Source organism: Rhinatrema bivittatum, chromosome 6 (assembly GCF_901001135.1).
Source record: "Rhinatrema bivittatum chromosome 6, aRhiBiv1.1, whole genome shotgun sequence".
Classification (NCBI taxonomy): Eukaryota; Metazoa; Chordata; class Amphibia; order Gymnophiona; family Rhinatrematidae; genus Rhinatrema; species Rhinatrema bivittatum.
Genome location: NC_042620.1, coordinates 174,524,400 through 174,545,869, shown reverse-complemented (window position 1 = coordinate 174,545,869; position 21,470 = coordinate 174,524,400). Strand labels below are relative to the sequence as shown.

Sequence of the window (21,470 nt, the reverse complement as noted above, 5' to 3'; positions counted from 1 at the left end):
CCTCTGGAAGGATTCCCCCCTCCCTGCATGGAGGAGGGGCAAGGAAAGAACAGTTTCCCTGCCTGCACTTTAGGAGCGATAGCAATGTCAGAAAAGTAAGTTGCATTTTGAGAAGATTTTGTTTCACTTTTGTTAGGAGGAAGTTTTTGGCAATATTCCTGCCCATGAGGAGGAGTAAGAATTTTAAGTTTTTCTGAATTTTTTTGACTTTCTAATCTAGCAGTTCAGTTTAACACCAGAGAAGAGACAGGAGATCTCAGTTCCCTACTACGATACTATTAGGCGGACTCTCGGAAAGCAGGATTATTTTTTCTTTCAATGCGCCGTTGAGCGTGGTATACCTTTACGCCAGCCTGAGGCGTAAAATTTGTCACATTGCAAGGGTGAATTGGCCTTGCAGAAAATGTATTGGATCATGGGGGTCAGCTAATAGCCTCGTCTACATGGATTTCCATGTGATGAGTGCTATTAGCTACATGGAGATTTGGACATGCTAATCCCCATATTGGATTGGGAGTTATGGATGCATGTCCAAAATGCGCATCTAATTGTGTGTTAGGCCGTGCGCAGTAGCTAGCGCATGGTAGTGAATCATCCCCATTATCTTTTACTTTTGTTTAGCTAAGATACTGTAGTTGATTCTACTTTCCAGCACCAGAGGGCAGGCTATGAACAGGAACTTTTCGTAGAAGTCACTATAATAAAGTGAACTCTTTTTAGCGTACCCGGTACAGCCAGTTTTATAGACTCTTTAAATGTGTGCTAATCTACTTCTGATTTAAAATTGGGTTTAGCACACAAAAACATTAATTAACCCCCAATTTGTAAAAGTGTGCTAAAAAATCACAAACTTGTATACAAATAATTACTATAATGACTTTTAGCCTAGGAATTACAAAGTACTTCCTTGAGGAAATGTATTTAAAAGATCAGTTATGTAACAAATCAGTTATTTAACAGATTTTTTAATGCTGAAATTTTAACTTTATGTTTAAAGTGAATTAAACTTTTTTAAGTATATATTTCTTATAATGGGGGTTTATGGGCAGAAGGTTAAATAGGTGCCATAGACCCAAGATCCCTTGACCCAGGACTGGAGAGTCCAAGCCTTGGCTCTCAAACCCAGAAGCCCCAGATCTTGGACCCCCTGAACCTCGACCTGAAAGCCTCAGACTTGTGACTGCTGGACCCAAGACACAGAGACCTGAGTGCCCAGGACCTGAGAACCCCACACCTGGGGCCCTCCTGGGGCCAAGAGCCACAGACCTGGGACCCTTGGGAGTTTTGGATTTGAGAAATGTGCAAATTTAACCTGGATCCTAGTCTCTAACCTTCTGCCTGTCCCATTATAAAATACAATTTTACTTCAGGCATGAAGGTACAATTAAAAATGGGCATTAAAAAAAAACCAGCACTAAATAGTGCTCTGCACCCAGGACTCCCATACAAGAGAGCCTCTCACATATGAAATCATTGCTCAGGTTCCTTGAGCCAGAGAGCTCGAGACCTGGAAATCCTGGGCTAGAGAGGGTCTGACCCATGACCCCACAGGTCAGAGAATCTTTGACTCGGGACCCTCAGACTCAGGACATCTGGGCCAGAGAGCACCAGGCCCAAGACCCTCTCTCTGCTTATGCACTAAGGGAGGATTATAGTTGCATAGCCCATAATTGTTATTTATGTGCATGAATACTGCGGACTTACTACTTCTCCTTAGTTCTTGCTCTCTTCCTCTGTTCCCATTCTCTCCCTTTTATTCACCTTTTCCCCACACACTTATGGAATTTCTTGCTGAAGAGACCTTACAATGGTAAAAGGTGAGGAATCGGAAGTGTTCTCCTCACATTTTGGATAATCTGACTCACCTTCCCCACCACACAGCTTGCCATTGAAGAGCTCACAATTCACATTGTCACATTCGCAGAAGGGCCCATAGATCTGCTTCTTTGGGTCATCGCTGGCATGGCAGATGCAAAGACCACACTCGCAGTCCCCAAGCCCGGAGCATATTGCTGAAGCATTGTCTTTCCTGCAGCTCACATCCAGTTCTTGGCTGGTTCTGCCCTCTGTTGCGCATTCACAGTTCTTGCCCACATATTTATCATCACATCTGGCACGATAAGAGGAAGGTACAGAAATCAGAATTAAAGGGTAAACATTGTAGGGACATGAGGCAGCAATCACCGGTATTATGTAAAAAATGAGGTGAAAATGTGAACCAACCTAATAGTGAATAATAATAATAAATGAATATCGTAAGGAAATTAGTAACCATTGTAGGGGTTATTTTGTGACAGCCCCTAATAAAGTTGACACCAATTTTCAAGGGAAACATATGTGTATATTTTCTATTTGAAAATTACTCCACTAAACCTAACATACGCTATTACACCTGCTAATTTGTAGACAGACATTTTTTAAGGAAAATCCCTAAGAATGCGCATACGTCCAAACCCCTCTCTACCTTAGCTCCCAGGAATGGCTCCACCCAGTCTAGGTGAACTTCCTTACATTCTGGGCAGGCAATTTTATATCAAGCCTTCCCATGGGTGAAGCACTGTTTTACCCACAGAAATGCCTTTGAACATTACCCTCCCTGTGTTTAAAGAAGAGTGATCGGATAACACAGCTAAAAAGTATAAAAGGATGTAGGGATCAGAGCAATTTTCCATAAACATAAGTGGGAAACCCCCTTTTGAACATTTGGTGCTTGGTGTATTTTGAGTTTTATTGTAAATTTAGTGGTGGCTGTGTATCTGAATGCTGGGTCTGAGTGCAGGGGAATGAGTGCATGTGTAAAGTGTAGGTCCCAATACAGTGTGAGCTTGTGATAGCAATTATGAGAAAGAGGTATGAATGGGGAATCAGTAGGGAACTGGTCAGTGAGAGGGCTGAGAATCTTTGCAGTATAGGGATTGCCATTAGCGGGCCAGATATTTGTACCTATGCGCGGGCGTAGATTTGTGCGTGCAACCCGACGCGCACAAATCTACGCCCGATTTTATAACATGCACGTGCAGCTGCGCGCATGTTATAAATTCCAGGGTCGGCGCACGCAAGGGGGTGCACACTTGTGCACCTTGCGCGCCGAGTCCTAGGGGAAGCCCGATGGCTTTCCCCGTTCCCTCCGAGGCCGCTCTGAAATCGGAGTGACCTCAGAGGAAACTTTCCTTCCACCCCACACCTTCCCCTCCCTTCCCCTATCTAACCCACCCCCCAGCCCTACCTAAATCCCCCCTACCTTTATTTTTTTATTTACGCCTGCCTCTGGGCAGGCGTAGGTTGCACGATCCCCGGGCCTAGCGGCAGTGGAGAGGCATCTGGCCACGTCCATGCCCCACCCCTGGACTGCCCCGCCCATTTTTTCAAGACTTACATGCGTCTCAGGGCTTGCGTGCGTCGCCAGGCCTAATCAAAATAGGCTCGGCGTGAGCAGCAGCGGGTTTTCAGGGTTACACGCGTAATATACACGCATAACCCTTTAAAAATCCGCCCCACTGCTTTTCTACAGCTAAAGCTATGACAAGCTGTGGCCATGGCAAGGCTTTCTGAAAGCAGTTCCAGGCATAACTTTATTCAACTTTTTCCTAGTTTTTTTTTCCAATTCCACTACAGCGAAATAGGATAGAGTTGGAAGAAAGACTATCACAGCTCAGCCCAACGTCCATGATTATTTCTCCCATGGGCTCCCTGTACTTTTCTTGCTCAGAGGTGGAATAAATTTAGTTGGGATAAAGACCTCTACAAGGCAAATAAGTAATGTATCTAGGTGGGTAGACAACCAACTGTGGGAGGCAGTGGAGGTGAAGTGAATCCTGATAATTAAGTTTGTAGGTGGGGTTCCTCTACTATTGCTCAGAATATTTTTTCAGGCCCTTCTGAATAACATTTTGAGAGTTTGAAAACACATCAAATACTGACTGACTCTTTAAAGTCAGTAGATAATTGGGAAAACCATCAATTTGGCTGCTATTTGCCTCCTGATGGCTAAATGCTCTATTTGGAGAATCACCCCCAGAGTGCAATCATAGTAAAAGGTGCATGCTTTTTATTGTAATAAGTTAAATGAATATAAGAAATTAAATATGTTAAGCCAAAAAAAATCAAGGAGACTAGAAAATAATAGAGCCAAGGAAAAAGCTCATATTTTGAAGAATTTACCTGCTTAAGGTTATAGAAGTTTCTGTATTCTACTCAAACTACTTTGAAAATAATCCTAGATACAAGCATCGTGGGCCTGAATTAATTTACCTGCAGATTCCACACTGTATTGTTCCGTGACCGCTGCAATCTCCTAAATCTGCAGGATCTTCACAAGCGCAAGTACACTGCATTTTCACCTTCACAGTCAGTGAATCAGTAAAGCCCAAGGGTCTGATGACAAAAGACTGATCCCGGATGCACTTTGTTGCTGTGACTTTTATCAAAAAGGAAATCTGAAACAGCAAAATATGTTAGCTTACTTTCAAGAGCTCGTTAACCCATTCCATCCCTCTGCAGCATCTGTGGCATGGTTTCTCAGGTCTTTCTCTGCTTAATATATCATGTGTCACTAATTAAAAGTAAATTAACCAATTTATTGAACTTACAGGATCATTTATCATTAGGGCCTTAATGCTAGTGTTAAGGATTTAATATGTGTGTTAAATAGTGCAATGCACAGAGAGAGAGAGAGCACTTTTAACTCGGGGTGGAGTTTGGGGGTGAGGTAGTTTTGGGGGGCAGTTTTACATACATAGAAGTACGAACAGCAAAGTTGACATCACTGAAGATTTTCTATCATTTTGAGCGATGAAAGGTAAAAGAGGAGTTGATTTGGATGCACTCTCTACCAAGCTGCAATCAAGCTAGGTAGAGATTACATTGTACAAATCAACTCCTCTTACCTTTCGTCGCTCCAAATTACAGAAAATGTTCAGTGATGTCAACTTTGTTCCCCCAAACCTACTCCACCCCCCAAACCGAGTTAACAGTGTCCCCTTTCACAGTGGTATAAGTAGTAAAGTTACATATTGGTTTCTACAGAGGTTCTTTCTCTCTCTCTCGCTCTCAATTTTATTGCAGCTTGTGGAAATTACCTATGCGATGTGGGAGCAGGAAAATTTGCCTAACCACACCTGCTTTTTATCATGGGCGCTATTTCTGCTATATTTATAGCATTTTGATAAATCTAGGCCTTAGTACCTGATTTACTAAGGATTTTTCCCATAGGCATAAAATAGGATAAAAGCTTGAATTTATTTATTATGTATTTGTTTAAACAATTTCTATGCCTCATTATCTGTTATTCTAAGTAGCTTACAACAATAACGTTCACAAATAAAACATAAATAAAATCACACACTTCTAAGACAACCAAGCTCCACCATCCCTGCAAATAAGTTGAGAATACAGATATACAAATAAACATTAAAAATATAATAATTATCACCTCTTAATGTATGGAAAACCAGTTTACCAACCCAATTTTCAACTATTATCTCCCTGATAAGGGTTCTATATATTTTTGTATGTTGAAAAATGAAATGTACATGAAAAGTTTTTGTGAAAGAAAAGAAAATTTCATATCATTGTGTGATAACCCCTATAGGGTAACATTCCAACATTGTAATCATCAACAATCCTTCTCCATCCACATTTTTTTGTTTTTTTATATATATATTCTTTGTGTAGCGTGATACAGTGATAAACTTTTAAAAACAAACTTATTTCCGGTTAGTAGAAGAAGAAAAATAATATCCCGACTTATCTGGTTGTGAATAATGACCTGACAAGGCCACGTTTCAGATCCAAATAGGATCTTTTTCAGGGGATATATCCTTCTTTTGTCCGAGGTCGATGTTAACGAAAAGTTATCTATAAGAACCGGTGGTTTTGATCATCTGTTCCATGCCACTTATAATGCCGCTTGTAGTCTTCAAAGCGAGTCACCGCTTGTGACCTTTAATGCGAATGAATCACTCTGCTGAGCTGAACGCTCATCTCTACTGACCAATTTTATATTCAGCTAATGGTCTTGCTGTGCTTCCATTCCATGATTACGTTGCTGTTACGTCATGACGTAACTTCAAATCAGCGAACCCCAATCGAGTTCTTCATTTAAGCCTTGAGGTGCTCATTTTCAGTGCGGTCAATGTTCACACTGTCAAAATGGTATCAATGGATCCATTTGGATTAATCCCACAACTGGATACAAAGTAACACGTACATCTAGTACTACGTGCAATTCTGATCATGTGGTATACGCCATAATGTGTACCTGTCCTAAGGTATACATTGGCAGGACCACATGTAAGATCAAGATAAGACTCAGTGAGCATAAATCTAAGTTGAATACAGCAACATTGATTGCACCTATAGTTGCACACTGCGTACAGTATAATCACACATTTTCTGAATTGAAGTGGACTGTCATAGACCACATCCAACAATCCTCAAGAGGGGGAAATCGTATAGACCTGCTTAATAGGTGCGAAGCATACTGGATTTTTACATTAAGCACACAAGCGCCTCAAGGCTTAAATGAAGAACTCGACTGGGGTTCGCTGATTTGAAGTTACGTCATGACGTAACAGCAACGTAATCATGGAATGGAAGCACAGCAAGACCATTAGCTGAATATAAAATCGGTCAGTAGAGATGAGCGTTCAGCTCAGCAGAGTGATTCACTCGCATTAAAGGTCACAAGCAGTGACTTGCTTTGCAGGCTACAAGCGGCATTATAAGCGGCATGGAACAGATGATCAAAACCACCGGTTCTTATAGATAACTTTTCGTTAACACTGACCTCGGACAAAAGAAGGATATATCCCCTGAAGAAAGATCCTATTTGGATCTGAAACGTGGCATTGTCAGGTCATTATTCACAACCAGATAAGTCGGGATATTATTTTTCTTCTTCTACTAACTGGAAATAAGTTTGTTTTTAAAAGTTTATCACTGTATCATGCTACACAAAGAATATATATATAAAAAAACAAAAAAATGTGGATGGAGAAGGATTGTTGATGATTACAATGTTGGAATGTTACCCTATGGGGGTTATTACACAATGATATGAAATTTTCTTTCCCTTCACAAAAACTTTTCATGTACATTTCATTTTTCAACATACAAAAATATATAGAACCCTTATCAGGGAGATAATAGTTGAAAATTGGGTTGGTAAACTGGTTTTCCATACATTAAGAGGTGATAATTATTATATTTTTGTCATTATCGATAAATCACTCTAACAATCACAGTGCAGTTAATATTTGTGGTATCTTACATTTTTTGCACAAATAAAACATTAGTCATTAAAGTAAAATGTTACTTGCAATATTGATTTAAGCATGTATTTTTTTTTTCTATGATCTGATATGTTTTTAAGGAGGGGGTTTATTATTATTTTATGTTTGAACAAGTATATTTTGCTTTTTATTTCTTTCTTTCACATCATATCTGTTCCGTTAATACAAGCTTATGTTCTCAGTGGATTACAGTATGATCAATTAAACAGAATAAAATACAACATCCAAGTAAAATAAGACAAACGTAACAAAAACAGAAAAAAAATAATGATGTACAGTCAAATGACTGCTGACGACTAATATGTACAATAATATCAACCAACGTAATTAGAAAATGCTTTTCCTTTCAGCTTTAATTCTTCTTATGAGTCCATTATTTTTTCAATTTTTATTTTGTATTTTGGTTGACATGAGCTTAATTATGCTTTATATTTTGTATCTAATGCTTTATGTCATTATAATTTGTTTTACTGCTAGGTGGTATGCATTTATATTGGTTGATTATGTTTGGTATCTAGTTTCTTGCTGAGTTTTATCATTTGTCACTTTAAATTGGAACTGGTGTTCATTGTTTCTGTAACTCACCTGGAATCTGACTAGATTGGCAGAAAATAAAATGTAAGTAAATAAATACTAATAAAGACTAAAGACACATTAGATCACAGTAAGGGCAGAAAGAAAAATGCCGCTACTTCTGTGCCTCCTCTAGGCTGAAAATAAACTTAAAAATGAAAAAAATATTTGAATAAAAATTAAGCTATATTTTTAAAAAACATTTAAAATATTAAAAAATATCTTGGGTAACAAAATTTAATTTGCATGAGTCTAATTATATGGCAAAAGCCTTTTCCTTATGCCAGAGGTTCCCAAACTTGTCCTCAGAGGCCCCCAGCCAGTTGGATTTTCAGGATATCCACAACAAATATACATGAGAGATATAGCTACATGTAAATAAGGCATATTCATTGTAGTATACTGAATATCTGACTGGGGATATCTGAGGACAGGTTTAGGAACCATTGCCCTATGTACATTTATTTTAAATAATGTAAATGCATAACTCATGTGGTAGGTGGTAAGAGGAATTTAATTGTACACTTGGAGATAGTTGTTTTTCACTTTAAGGGGTAGATTTTAAAACCTACGCGCGGGCGTCCATGTGAGCATGCTACTCGGCACACGCACATGGATGCCCGATTTTATAACATGCAGGTGCGTGCATGTTATAAAATTGGGGGTCGGTGTACACTAGTGCATCTTGCATGCACCGACGCTCGCAGCCTTCACCTGTTCCCTCCCAGGCTGCTCCAATTTAGGAGCGGCCTGTGAAGGAACTTCCCTTCCCCCTACTCTATCCTTCCTACCCCTTCCCCTAACCTTCCCCCCCCCTAGCCCTATTCTAAACCCCCCCCCCCCCCATTCCTTTAACTTACTGTTTGCGCACACCGGCACCCTGTCAGCACGTGATCCCTTGGCACAGTGGCAAATGGCGGCTGTGCCGGGGATCTCTATATCCTCCCCGCCCTGCCCCCTGGATCGCCCCATCCCCTCCCCGCTCCTTTCCTGAAGCCCCAGGGCTTAGACACATCCCGGGGCTTTACGATTGTCGCTGGGCCTTTTTAAAATAGGCCTGGCGCGCGTAACCCCACCTACACGCGTAATTCTGGGCCTATGTTTCTTTGGAAGAAAAACTTGAAACATAACCCCAGAAATCTAAGTAAGATGATTTGTCATTTCTTGATCATTACTCTGCACTGAGCTCAGAGATGAAAAACAGTTAGGTTGCTGGTATCAGCCATCTGCAAAGCTCCCAACATCTGCCATTCATCGCATTGTTCTTCTTTGTCACTAAAAGTGAACAGCCTTTGCATGAGCAGTGTCTTACCTCTTCATTGATCTTCACATCATTGCACTCGCCTGTTGGCTTATCCTTGGTCACCACATTGTTAGAACAGAAGGAGTCATATGTGATCACCAAAGAATCCGGAGTGGTTCCATGGTCTAGAATGACTTTGGAAGACAAATTCTACAAGGACAAGTGAAAGAAAAGACACATGGATAGCAATAAATGTGCTTCCTGGACCAGAGTTTGCAAAACTACAGAGCACAAGTGTAGACATCCAGGGGGGTCATTTTCAAAGTACTCATAGGCTTTAGAATGAATTTTGAAAGTGAATTTCTGTCCTTAAGCGAAAATTTTCAGGTTGCCCTAGTTGCACATACAATTATTTGCAGGAAGTTAACTTGTTCCCCGACCATGTGACAGGGGCTACCATTGCCATTGACTGGCCCCTGTTACATGGTAGGGTAATGGATGACTGGCGCCATTTTGGTTAGTGACAGGACCCAACCAATGGGATTGGTAGCCCCAGCCACATGGTAGGGAGTAAAGGCCACTGGCACCATTTTGGTTAGTGGCAGCCGACTGCCCGGGAGCAGCAGATCGCTCCTGGGCCCCTCGCTGGACCACCAGGAGTTTTTGTGAGTCTTGGGAGGATTATTTTATTTAAATTTGGGGGCCAACACAGGGGTGGGGGGGTGGCAGCCAATGGCCCCCGCCTCAGGCAGCATATTGCCTTGAGCCACTCCTGCTCCTGGACATTCCTGCTTGCCGCTTGCCTGTGACCCGAGCCTGATTCTGACTTTGCTTCTTTGTCCCAGCCTCTCCAATGGATCATCTGACCATCAGCAGAGGCCACACCTAAGACCTGCCAGCCCTGGCACCCAAAGGCTCAACTCAACAAGAGCTGGTATAGGTGAAGCTCCCGCTGGGCCTCTACCTCATCCAAGTCCGCCAGCCAACAGTGGGGACCTGCAGGCCTCCACCCTGCAGGTTGTGCCAACTACACCTCAGTCCAAAGGTCCATGCCCACAACATAGAATTTGAATTTTAGGGTTAATCACCAAAATATTATACAGCATTGCTTTATAGAATCTATAGTGATGGCTATTTTTCTTCATGAACTGTTTGCAACTGTGATGGTGCCTTGTTAGGATATGAAAGTATGAAACTCTTGACTTTTCATGAATCAAGGTACTCTATCTTCCTTTCCTATGAATTGTGAGAAAGGATTGTGAACAGAATTAACCTTTCTAATTCACAGATTTTTAAAACCATTTTCCTCTAATTAAATTTTAAATAAAATGTAAAAAAATAATTTTTGTAGGCTAAATAATTATAAACAACTTATGGGCTCTCAGTTGAAGAGTCTGTTTTGTCTGACACCCCTAAAGTTTTCTCAGGGACATATCTCGGGCCCTGCCTTTTAAAATATATTATTAGATGATTTGGGTGGCATGATTTTTGGTCTCCTTTTTCATTTTTTGAGAAATTTTACACAACCAATCCAGAAGGAAAAAAATCAAGCTAAATTGGAAGTTCAATTGTTAACTTGTTCAGTTGAAGCCCGCAAGCAGAAGAGATACTATAACCTGAATTAGGATACTAAGTTGCACTTTTCCTCTGAGTCCTGCAGCTTAGTGAATCCTGCAATATTTTCCCCAGCAGCAAAACAGCACAAGTTAAAAAAAACCTTGGTTTAAAAGTCCAGAATGGGCTGCATGCGATGGCAACCCTACAGCCCAAGGCTGCCATCATTTAAAGCGGTGTTTCTCAACCACTGGTCCATGGTGGCAGCGGTCAAAGGTGGCATTTTTGCAGGGCCATATAGTAATACTCGTTTTATATCTGTTGGGTATTTTCTCATATTTTAATTTCATATAATTTTTATTTAATAGGTATTGTTTTTAATTTATAATATTTTTATGACCATTGTTATGTTCTTTTACCTAATGTTGTTAAAGTTAACTTGCAATCTTAGAATACAAGTTTTTGTTTGTTTGTTTTTTGTCTTTATCCACATTGGAGTATACCACTGGGGTGTGGAAGGCAGAATGCTAAAATGCTAATTAAATTAAATAAAATTGCAGGAGGAAGCAGACCTGCACTGCAGCTGCACAGGTACTGTGGGACATTCTCCACTGGGCCAAAATGTTCTGGTAGCACTGCACAATACTGGTGCTTCTGGGTGCAGGAACAGAGTGCTGGCACTCTCCAGTGCTTCACCGCTGGCACTATACAGCTGACTGGGCCAGCAGACTAAGCATAAACATTGGGCTCATCTGAGCCCCAGACTGACCTCATTCTGGCTCTATAAATAAACAACAACAACACAATCCAATGGGTTGCTGGCTATGTAGCCATGAAAGCCGCAGGCCCTTAAAGGGGCAGCATCTATCCTCATGATAGATGTTAATAAAACACAGAAAACAAATTGGAATCAAAAAGGCCGCAGCTTTATTACATATCACAATAGGTTCCCAAGGCCAGATACACTAAATTTGGTAACTCCAAGTAACCATCCGCCACTACCCAGAAAGATGATCACCACTAGCCACCCGGCTAGCAAGTTCCATAAAGCCTTAAACTCAGTATCGCAACCCCCGCCACCTCCCAGCAAGGAGCCTATAGTAGACAACTGCACCCAGTTGTTCTCATAAGTCGAGTATAACAGGAGCCAAATTTAGCAGCAAATTAAGGAAATCTGAACCCAATCAGTTCGGGCCACCCACCTCAAACCCCCCAGCTGCAACAGAACAAACCCCCAGATAACAAGGAAACCAAGATAAGGGCAGATGGGAGGGAAGCGACTACGGCAGCTGCAGAAATGTGAGCAAATGATCTGTAACTGGCATCCGGCAGCTTAAACCTCACCCCCTCCCTACAGCCTTAGTGTACCAGGAGCCAACTGGCACACTTCCATAATATTAAACTGAGAAAGCCTAACTGCTGGAGGGCAGGCAGACATTCCCGCCAACCCTTACGCAAGCCCCCACACCCACCTCCCCACTGCCCCTTTAGCCGACGTGTGCAGTTCTAACCTCTTCCCCCCACCCAATTGGCCTGCTCCCTATGTGTGCCTGGCATTATATTACTTTGGCGATTCGGGCACAAGGCCCGGCTGACCTCCCAGTTAATCTATAAGAACATAAGAAGTTGCCATACTGGGTCAAACCAAGGGTCCATCAAGCCCAGCATCCTGTTTCCAACAGTGGCCAATCCAGGCTACAAGTACCTGGCAAGTACCCAAACACTAAGGGGTAGATTTTTAAAAACTACGCCTGCACGTACTTTTGTTCGTGCGACCGGCGCAAACAAAAGTACGCTGGATTTTAATAGATACGCGCGTAGCCGCGCGTATCTTTTAAAATCCAGGGTCAGTGTGCGCAAGGCTGCGCAAAATCGGCAGCCTGCGTGCGCCGAGCCGCGCAGCCTGCCTCCGTTCCCTCCGAAGCCGCTCTGAAATCGGAGTGGCCTCGGAGGGAACTTTCCTTCCACCCCCGCACCTTCCCCTCCCTTCTCCTACCTAACCCACCCCCCCAGCCCTATCTAACCCCCCCTACCTTTGTTGGAAAAGTTATGCCTGCCCGAGGCAGGTGTAACTTGTGCGCGCCGGGCCGGCTGCCGGCGCGCCATGTTCCGGTCCGGGGCTGGTCCAGAGGCCATGGCCACGCCCCCGGAATGCCCCCGGGCCAGTACCACGCCCCCCAGAACACCCCTGAACGTTGCACTGCCCCCAGACATGCCCCCGACACGCCCCCCGACATGCCCCCCTAGCAAAGCCCCGGGACTTACGCGCGTCCCGGGGCATGCGCGCGCCGCCAAGTCTATTCAACATAGGCTCGGTGTGCGCAGGGGGAGGTTGGGGCAGGTTTTCGGGGGGGTACGAACGTATCTTATGCGCGTACCCCTTTGAAAATCTGCCCCTAAGTATATCCCATTCTACTGATGCCAGTAATAGCAGTGGCTATTTTCTAAGTCATCTTGATTAATAGCAGGTAATGGACTTCTCCTGCAAGAACTTATCCAATCCTTTTTTAAACCCAGCTACACTAATTATCCAGACTGAGTAGTCGGGAATTAGTCACATTTTTTCAAGATAAATGTCAAGAGTCTGCAGAAGCAGCTGCCTGATCGTTTTAAAAATGAACAAGAGAAAAATGTATTAAATGGGAACAATTTGAACCGATTGTAGGCAGGGGATTGGAAGATATAATATCCCAGATCAAGATATTGTTTTGTAGTTTAGACCTATGGCCATTTTTTATTATTAAGAATAAACTCTATTTATTTATAGAGAGTCTAACTCAGATAATTAATTTATCCTGGAGTAGTACCGGAAGTGATGAAATGGGCAAATACCCTGAAGAATGAGGCTGTTTCATCCACTTTACCATCTAATTATCACCCAAAATCCAATCTTTCTACATTAAAAAGATTTTAGAGAAATGAATGTTAGTACAGATGCACAACTTTATTGTAGGAAATTAGGTCTATGATAAGAAACAATATGGGTTTCGGAAAAACTATGGAACAGAAACACTACTGTTATCTTTGTTAGATGATGTCTATTGCACTTCAGATTGTAAAAAAAAAAGTCTGGCATTTTAGTGCAGCTTGATATTACTTCTGCTTTTGACAAAATTTGTCATAGAAAGTTGTTAGGCTGAAAGATCTTAGTGTCGGTGGAAAGTATTACAGAGGTTTGAATCATTTCTGAATAAGCAAATGCAGCAAGTATGTGATATGATTGATTGTTCAGATTGGTATTCAAATGATATTGGGGTTCCCAAAGTGTTATCACTCTCTGTGGCACTTAATTCAGCCAGTGGGAACTCTTATAACTTCATAAGTATTAACGAACAAATTTTACACTGATAATGTGCAATTTTTTTAATCTCTAGTAAAGTCCGAAGTGTAGTTCTCATTGATCATTCATTGATTATTTAAGAATCATTCAAGAGTGTTTGTTAAATAAAGGGCTGATTTTAAATTCAGGCAAAATCAATATTTTATAGATAGGAAATGATGTTTTGCCTTTCACTTTACTGGGAATAAATACTGGGAATAAATATTTAAAGAATAAAAGATGAATCTGAAACTTAGGAGTAATACTAGATTCAAAGTTGTTGATGAAAACTCAAGTCAAGAAGGTAGCAGGAAAGTTTTTTTCATATGCTAAGATTAATTTATCCCCTTAAAAATATATTTCCTGTTGAAGAATTCTGATTAGTCATTCAAGCTATTATTTTAAGTCATCTTGATTATTGTAATTCAGTATACTTAGATATTCTAAAATATTTGCAACTGGTCCTTTTCACTCAACGCACATTTGAACTCTGGAATTTGTTGCCAGAGGATGTGGTTAGTGCAGTTGGTGTAGCTGTGTTTAGAGGAGGACTGGATACGTTCTTGGAGAAGTCCATTACCTGCTATTTATTGAGTTGACTTAGAAAATGGCCACTGCTATTGCTAGCAACGGTAACATGGAATAGACTTAGTTTTTGGGTACTTGCCAGGTTCTTGTGGCTTGGATTGGCCACTATTGGAAACAGGATGCTGGGCTTGATGGACCCTTGGTCTGACCCAGTATGGCATGTTCTTATGTTTTTATGTCCTCCAGTTGGTTCAAAATGCGGTCATTCAGTTAATCTATAGATCTCTTGTGGAATACATGTTTGACCACTTATGAAAAATCTCCACTGGTTACTGATTACTCAGCTGGTATAGTTCAAGGTATATTTCTATCATGCATAAAGCTATTTATGAGGATGCTCATTGTTTAATTGAAAAGCTTCATTTGCATGAACCAGCCCGTAAGTTCTGCTCTTCATCACAGAAACTGTTAGAAGTTCCATCTATTAAAAATTATTCTCTTCAGGTTACAAGAACTAGAGCCTTTTCATTTTCTGCCCCAGTGCTGGGGGACAGTTTACCTTTGGAAATCCAAAGGGAAACGTTATTTAAAATTTTGGAAGAGGGTAACTGCTACTTTATTTGTCCAGGCTTTCGGTTAGATTGCAGTGCAGCTTTGTTCATTACATTAATAATTGATACTGTGGTTCCTGTTTAATTTTATGAGATTTTTTTATTGGTTTACTTTATTATTTTTAGTTTGTTTCATATTATTGTTTTATCAGTGTTTTATTATATATGTTATTATTTGTATCCTGCATTGAACTTATTGTTTATTTATTTATTTGTTTTTATATACCGAAGTTCGTGGAAAACATCACATCGGTTTACAATATAATATAAAAGGCACAATTCAAAATATACAGCAAAATATGTAATTTGTTAAAAGAAACATCGAAATAAAATAAAAATTTCTAAAAGCATCTAAGAGAGTTATTACTAAAATAGATAAATAAAATAGAATTTATCTGAAATTAAAGAACAGATAGTGCTGTCATCTTTAGTTATGCTTAAGCTTGCTGGAATAGCCAGGTCTTTATTCCCTTCTTGAACGTTCAGGAATTTGCTTCTAATCTTAGGTCCTGTGGCAAGGAGTTCCATAAATGGGGACCTGCAAGTGATAGACCTCGCTCTCTTACAGTATTTAGGTGTGCTGATTTGGGAGAGGGTATAGGTAAAGTGCCATGCTTGCTAAGCACGTAATTCTCTGTGGAGTATGGAAATGCAGAGCAGCGTTCAGCCATTCTACTTTGTCATTGTAAAGTGTCTTGTGGATTAATGATAGAGTTTTGCAATGGCTTCTATGTGTTATTGGTAGCCAGTGTAGTTCCTTTAGAATGGGTGTTAAATGATCTGCTTTCCTAGTTTTTGTTATTATTATTATTTAATTTTATATACCGAAGTTTCATGAGCACATATCACATTGGTGTTATGACCAGGAGGGATGTGAACCCTTGGACCAACGGGAGGTTGGTTACCTTAGGAGATGGCCTCTCAGGTTCCCCCGTCGGGTGGCGAGGCGGAACAGAAGCTGGAACTTGCTGGATCTTCGCCGCTGGGGCCTAGATTACTTTTGGGAGGGCGAAGAAGCGTGAAGTCGGTGTCAGGGCCAACTGGATCTTCACCATTGGAAGCCCGCGGTCCCCCTGGGAGAAGCCCGTAGGGACCCTGACCACTGGGACTTAGGTGGATCTTTGAGAGGTCGAAGAGGCGTGAGGTCAGTGCAAGGGCCAACTGGATCTTCGCCATTGGAAGCCCGTGGTCCCCCCAGGAGGAGCCCGTAGGGACCCAGGCCACTGGGACATAGGTGGGCCCTTGAGGATGGAGACTCTGTCAAGGAAATCCGAGGTCGAGTACCAGAGGATCGCCACTTGCCAGTCTGAAGTCACACACCAAGGAATCACCACTTGCCAGTCCGAAGTCACACACCGAGGAATCACCGCTTGCCAGTCCAAAGTCACATACCGAGGAAACATCGAGAAGAAGCAGGAACCAGGAACTCGAGGCACCAGGAGACTCACCGGAGCAAGCAGAGTCGTTGCCAAGTTGAGGAGTGAGTGGAGGGAGTCTGCTTATATACTTCCCTGTGCCTAGCCCATCAGGAACAGGTGAAATCAATTTGGAGGACGAGGCCCCTTTAAATTCTCTGAGGAGGCGCGGCCTCGTGCCTAAGGGCAGGGCGGCCATCTTGGTCCCGGGAGTGGAGCAGAGCGACCCGACGCCGCGAGGGAAGACCTGGGGCACCGCCCCCGCCGGCAACCACTGCGGGGACCCGCGCCGAGGTGCGGGGTTGAACGGAGCCGGACTCCAGCGACCTCCCCGATGCTGCCGCGGCAGCCCTGATGCCACGAGTCAGGTGGGGGTCACGGTCGCGGGCAGCCATGGCCGTGAGGCACAACAATTGTTTACATTTGTTATCAAATATTCATTTAAAAATATTTGCATTTCCAAAATTAAATGAAGAGAAGAAAATACAAATGTTCATAATAAACTAATAAAACAAATAAAATAGTAAAGTAATTAAACATAAAATTTAAACAGAGAAGAACAGTAAGAGCAGAGATAATATAATTCACTAAATATTTATATTAAAGGGGGTATATAATCCTTAGGTTAAATCTCTTGGAAGGCTTGTTTGAAAAGCCATGTTTTAATATCCTTTTTAAATATTTTAATGTCAGATTCCATCCTTAGTTCCTGTGGTAGAGAGTTCCACAGCTGGGGCCCAGCAATGGAAATAGCCCTCTCTCTCACATTATTTAAATGAGCAATTTTAGGAGAAGGGATGGGTAACATCCCTGTACCTGCTAATCTAGTAATTCTTGATGGGATATGAAAATGTAATGTTGAGGTTAACCATTCTATCTTTTCGTTGTAGAGGGTTTTATGAATTAGGGATAGAACTTTATGCTGAGCCCTGTATTTAACCAGTGAAGGTCCTTTAATATTGGCATAATGTGATCAGATCTTTTAGTTCCTGTCAAAAGTCTAGCCGCTGAGTTCTGTAATAATTGTAATGGTCTTGTAACATTCGCTGGTAGGCCCAAAAATATCACATTACAGTAATCTAATTTTGACAAAACAAGAGTTTGTAAAACTGTTCTAAAATCTTTTGGAAATAAGAGAGGCTTCAATCTTTTAAGAACGTTCAATTTAAAATACCCATTGTTAATGATTTTTTTAATGCTTGGTTTCAGTGTGAATTCACAATCAAGGAAGATCCCTAGATCTCGGACCTCCAGGGAGATGGGATAATTTTTAGCAGCTTCCTGAATTTCAAGTTTCTTTGCCTGGCTTAATTTAGGGGAGATATATAAAATTTCAGTCTTTTTTGCATTCAGAGAAAGATTCATTTTGTTTAGTACTTTATCAATGGCAGATTGATATATATCCCAAAGCTTAAGTGTTAGATCAATTGATTTTTCGATAGGAATTAAAATTTGTACATCATCAGCATAAATAAAATGCATAAGACTGAAACCAGATAAAATTCTGCATAAAGGAAGCATGTAAATGTTAAAAAGGGTCACTGACAGAGAAGATCTCTGGTAGCTGCATTCTGCAGCAGTTGAAGAGGTCTGGTGGAAGATACCGGAAGGCCTAATAGTAAGGCATTTCAGTAATCAATTTTTGAGAAAATGAGGGCTTGGAGTATGATTCTGAAGTCATTCATATGAAGTAGGGGGGGGTGTCTTAAATTTTTTAGAAAATGTAATTTAAAATAACCATCTTTAATTAAATTACTTATAAATTTCTTTAGGTTTAGTTCGCTATCTAGTATTACTCCTAGATCTTTAACTTCATTTGAAATGGATTATTTAGTCTGTCCTGTTCTCACTTCTAAATTGGTTTGTTTGTTTAGTTTATGGCAGAAAATGAGAAATTCTGTTTTAGATGGGTTTAACAATAAGCTAATTTGAGCTAAGAGTTGGTTTATTTATTTAATGAGTTTTATATACCGTCATTCGGAAACGTCAAAATAACGCCATCATAATGGCATCATTTATGGCAGATAGATAGACTTCCTATAGCTTTAGAGCAGATTCAATAGAATCAGTGATCGGAATTAAATTTTGGGCATCATTGGCGTAAATAAAATGTGTTAGTCCTAGTCCGGCTAAAAGCTTGCATAATGGGAGCATGTATATGTTAAAAGATGTGGAGGATAAAGAGGATCCTTGGGGAACACCATTGACCAGATCTATCTGCTTTGATTCAAATACACTCATTTTAACTTTATAGGACCTATTTTTTAGATATGATTCAAACCATCGATAAGTGACATCTGATAGGCCAATTTCACTTAGCCTATCTAGCAGAGTGTTGTGGTTGACCGTATCAAAAGCAGCGGACATATCCAGCATTACTAGGAGGTACGACTGGCCATTGCCTAAGCCTCTCAGGACTGTTTCCATGAGGGAGACAAGTAGGGTTTCTGTACTAAAAAGTTTTTGAAAGCTGAATTGGGAGGGGTTTAGTATATTATGATTTTCTAAGTGTTCCGAAAGTTGTTGATTGACCACATTTTCCATAAGTTTAGATAGAAATGGCAGATTGGAGATGGGCCTGAAGCTAGCTGGATCTGATAAATTTAAATGGGTTTTTTTTGGAATGGGTTTGATTACTGCACATTTTATGTTATCTGGAAAACTACCTTGGTTAAGGAAGTATTAATGATGTCAGCTAGTGGTTTAGCAATTATATTGTAATGGAATTGCAGAATCTAAGATTCGTAACTAAATAAATAAATAATAGTATCTTACCCTTTTACCCGTCCATTTCGGCGGCCCACAGATCGGCGCTCACCCGCACCTAACCGCTTCCTCCTCCCTGCCGAGGCTTGCGCGATCGGCGCGGCCCATCCGGGGCAAGAGCCTGCTCACTAACCATCTCGAGCCGTGCAGGAGAGACCGGAGGCAAAGGAAAAAAATAGAAAAAAAGAAAACGAAAGCAAAAGCAGGACGCAACGTGGTGAGTGAGCCGCACCCCTAAGCAGGCATCAGGCCTATCAGAGGGCGGCTACTGCCCCCTTTAAACTCAGGCGCATCTCGGCGGCGTCCATTTCGGCGGCCCACAGATCGGCGCTCACCCGCACCCAACCGCTTCCTCCTCCCTGCCGAGGCTTGCGCGATCGGCGCGGCCCATCCGGGGCAAGAGCCTGCTCACTAACCATCTCGAGCCGTGCAGGAGAGACCGGAGGCAAAGGAAAAAAATAGAAAAAAAGAAAACGAAAGCAAAAGCAGGACGCAACGTGGTGAGTGAGCCGCGCCCCTAAGCAGGCATCAGGCCTATCAGAGGGCGGCTACTGCCCCCTTTAAACTCAGGCGCATCTCGGAGGCGTCGCGCGCCCGGCGTCGCGCACCCGAAGGAGCGCGACCTAAGGGGCCTGCCCCTTAGCGCGCCCCTTGGAGCGTCCCAGAGCCTGGGCCGATTCTCTCCCCTATCCATTCATTCACCGACCACTCATCCACCAATTCAATCTCCAACAGCGCACATCCAGTCTCCAGCAGCACTCATCCAGCCTAACAGCACTCATCCAGTCTCCAGCAGCACTCATCCAGCCTAACAGCACATCCAGTCTCCAGCAGCACTCATCCAGCCTAACAGCACTCATCCAGTCTCCAGCAGCACTCATCCAGCCTAACAGCACATCCAGTCTCCAGCAGCACTCATCCAGCCTAACAGCACTCATCCAGTCTCCAACAGCACTCATCCAGCCTAACAGCACATCCAGTCTCCAGCAGCACTCATCCAGCCTAACAGCACATCCAGTCTCCAGCAGCACTCATCCAGCCTAACAGCACATCCAGTCTCCAGCAGCACTCATCCAGCCTAACAGCACTCATCCAGTCTCCAGCAGCACTCATCCAGCCTAACAGCACTCATCCAGTCTCCAGCAGCACTCATCCAGTCTCCAGCAGCACTCATCCAGCCTAACAGCACTCATCCAGTCTCCAGCAGCACTCATCCAGTCTCCAGCAGCACTCATCCAGCCTAACAGCACTCATCCAGTCTCCAGCAGCACTCATCCAGTCTCCAGCAACAATTATGCACTACCGCCCACGCACCTACAAATCACTCACCCCAATCATGATTTCCCCCACAACACAGTTCCTAGGTCTCACCCTTTTCACCATAATCCTATTCAACGCCCAATCAATCACCAACAAAACTCTTATACTCAACGACATTCTGCAGGACACAACCCCAGATTTTTGCGCCATAACTGAAACATGGCTCAAATCCACAGACATCACACTCATTAATCAACTACCAACACAGACTTACGATTTCTTCTCCATCCCAAGACAAAAAAAAAAAAAAAAAAAAAAGAGGAGGGGGTATCTTTCTCGCTGCAAAAAAATCCTTAAGGTTCACACACCACCCCATCAGTACAACTACCAAACTAGAACTAGGATTGTTCAAATCAGAACATCTCCAAATCCTTCTAGTCTATGCCCCTCCAGGCTTACTAGAGTCAGACCCCTCACCTATTATTGAAACCATAACCTTACATCTTAATCTTGACTCCCCTGCTATAATTCTGGGCGACTTCAACTTACATGTTGACAAAGTCCCCCTCTCAACAAACTGTGAAGCTTTCCTCACCTCACTGTCATCGATGGGTTTCAGCCAACAAATCAACAAACCCACTCACAAAGCAGGCCATACGCTCGATCTCCTCTTTACAAACGCCAAGATTTCTCTTACAGAACAACTAAATTGTAAAAAAGTCCCATGGTCAGATCACTCTCTAATCTCCACCAGCTTTTCTATACCTCGATCAGACTCCAACCTCAACTCAAGACCCTCTTTCCAATACAGAAAATCCTGCTCCTCAGAACACCTCAGCAAACTTCTAACCTCTGATCTACCACTCATTGATGTCTCCACACCCAACTCTGCCCTCCAATCCTGGTCCA

The 21,470-nt window shown here is 42.2% G+C and overlaps 1 protein-coding gene across 2 annotated transcripts in view; it reads right to left on the bottom strand.

The window, feature by feature from the left end:
• Positions 1-21,470, bottom strand: part of ITGB2 (integrin subunit beta 2) — a 142,055-nt gene that overhangs the window by 25,633 nt on the left and 94,952 nt on the right. For both annotated transcript variants that reach the window (XM_029606168.1, XM_029606167.1), the window contains 3 exons: positions 9,178-9,318; positions 4,252-4,436; positions 1,866-2,110 (listed from right to left, as the gene is read on the bottom strand). In XM_029606168.1, the coding sequence (XP_029462028.1) occupies positions 1,866-2,110; positions 4,252-4,436; positions 9,178-9,318 (571 nt within the window). The remainder of the gene's footprint in view (positions 1-1,865; positions 2,111-4,251; positions 4,437-9,177; positions 9,319-21,470) is intronic.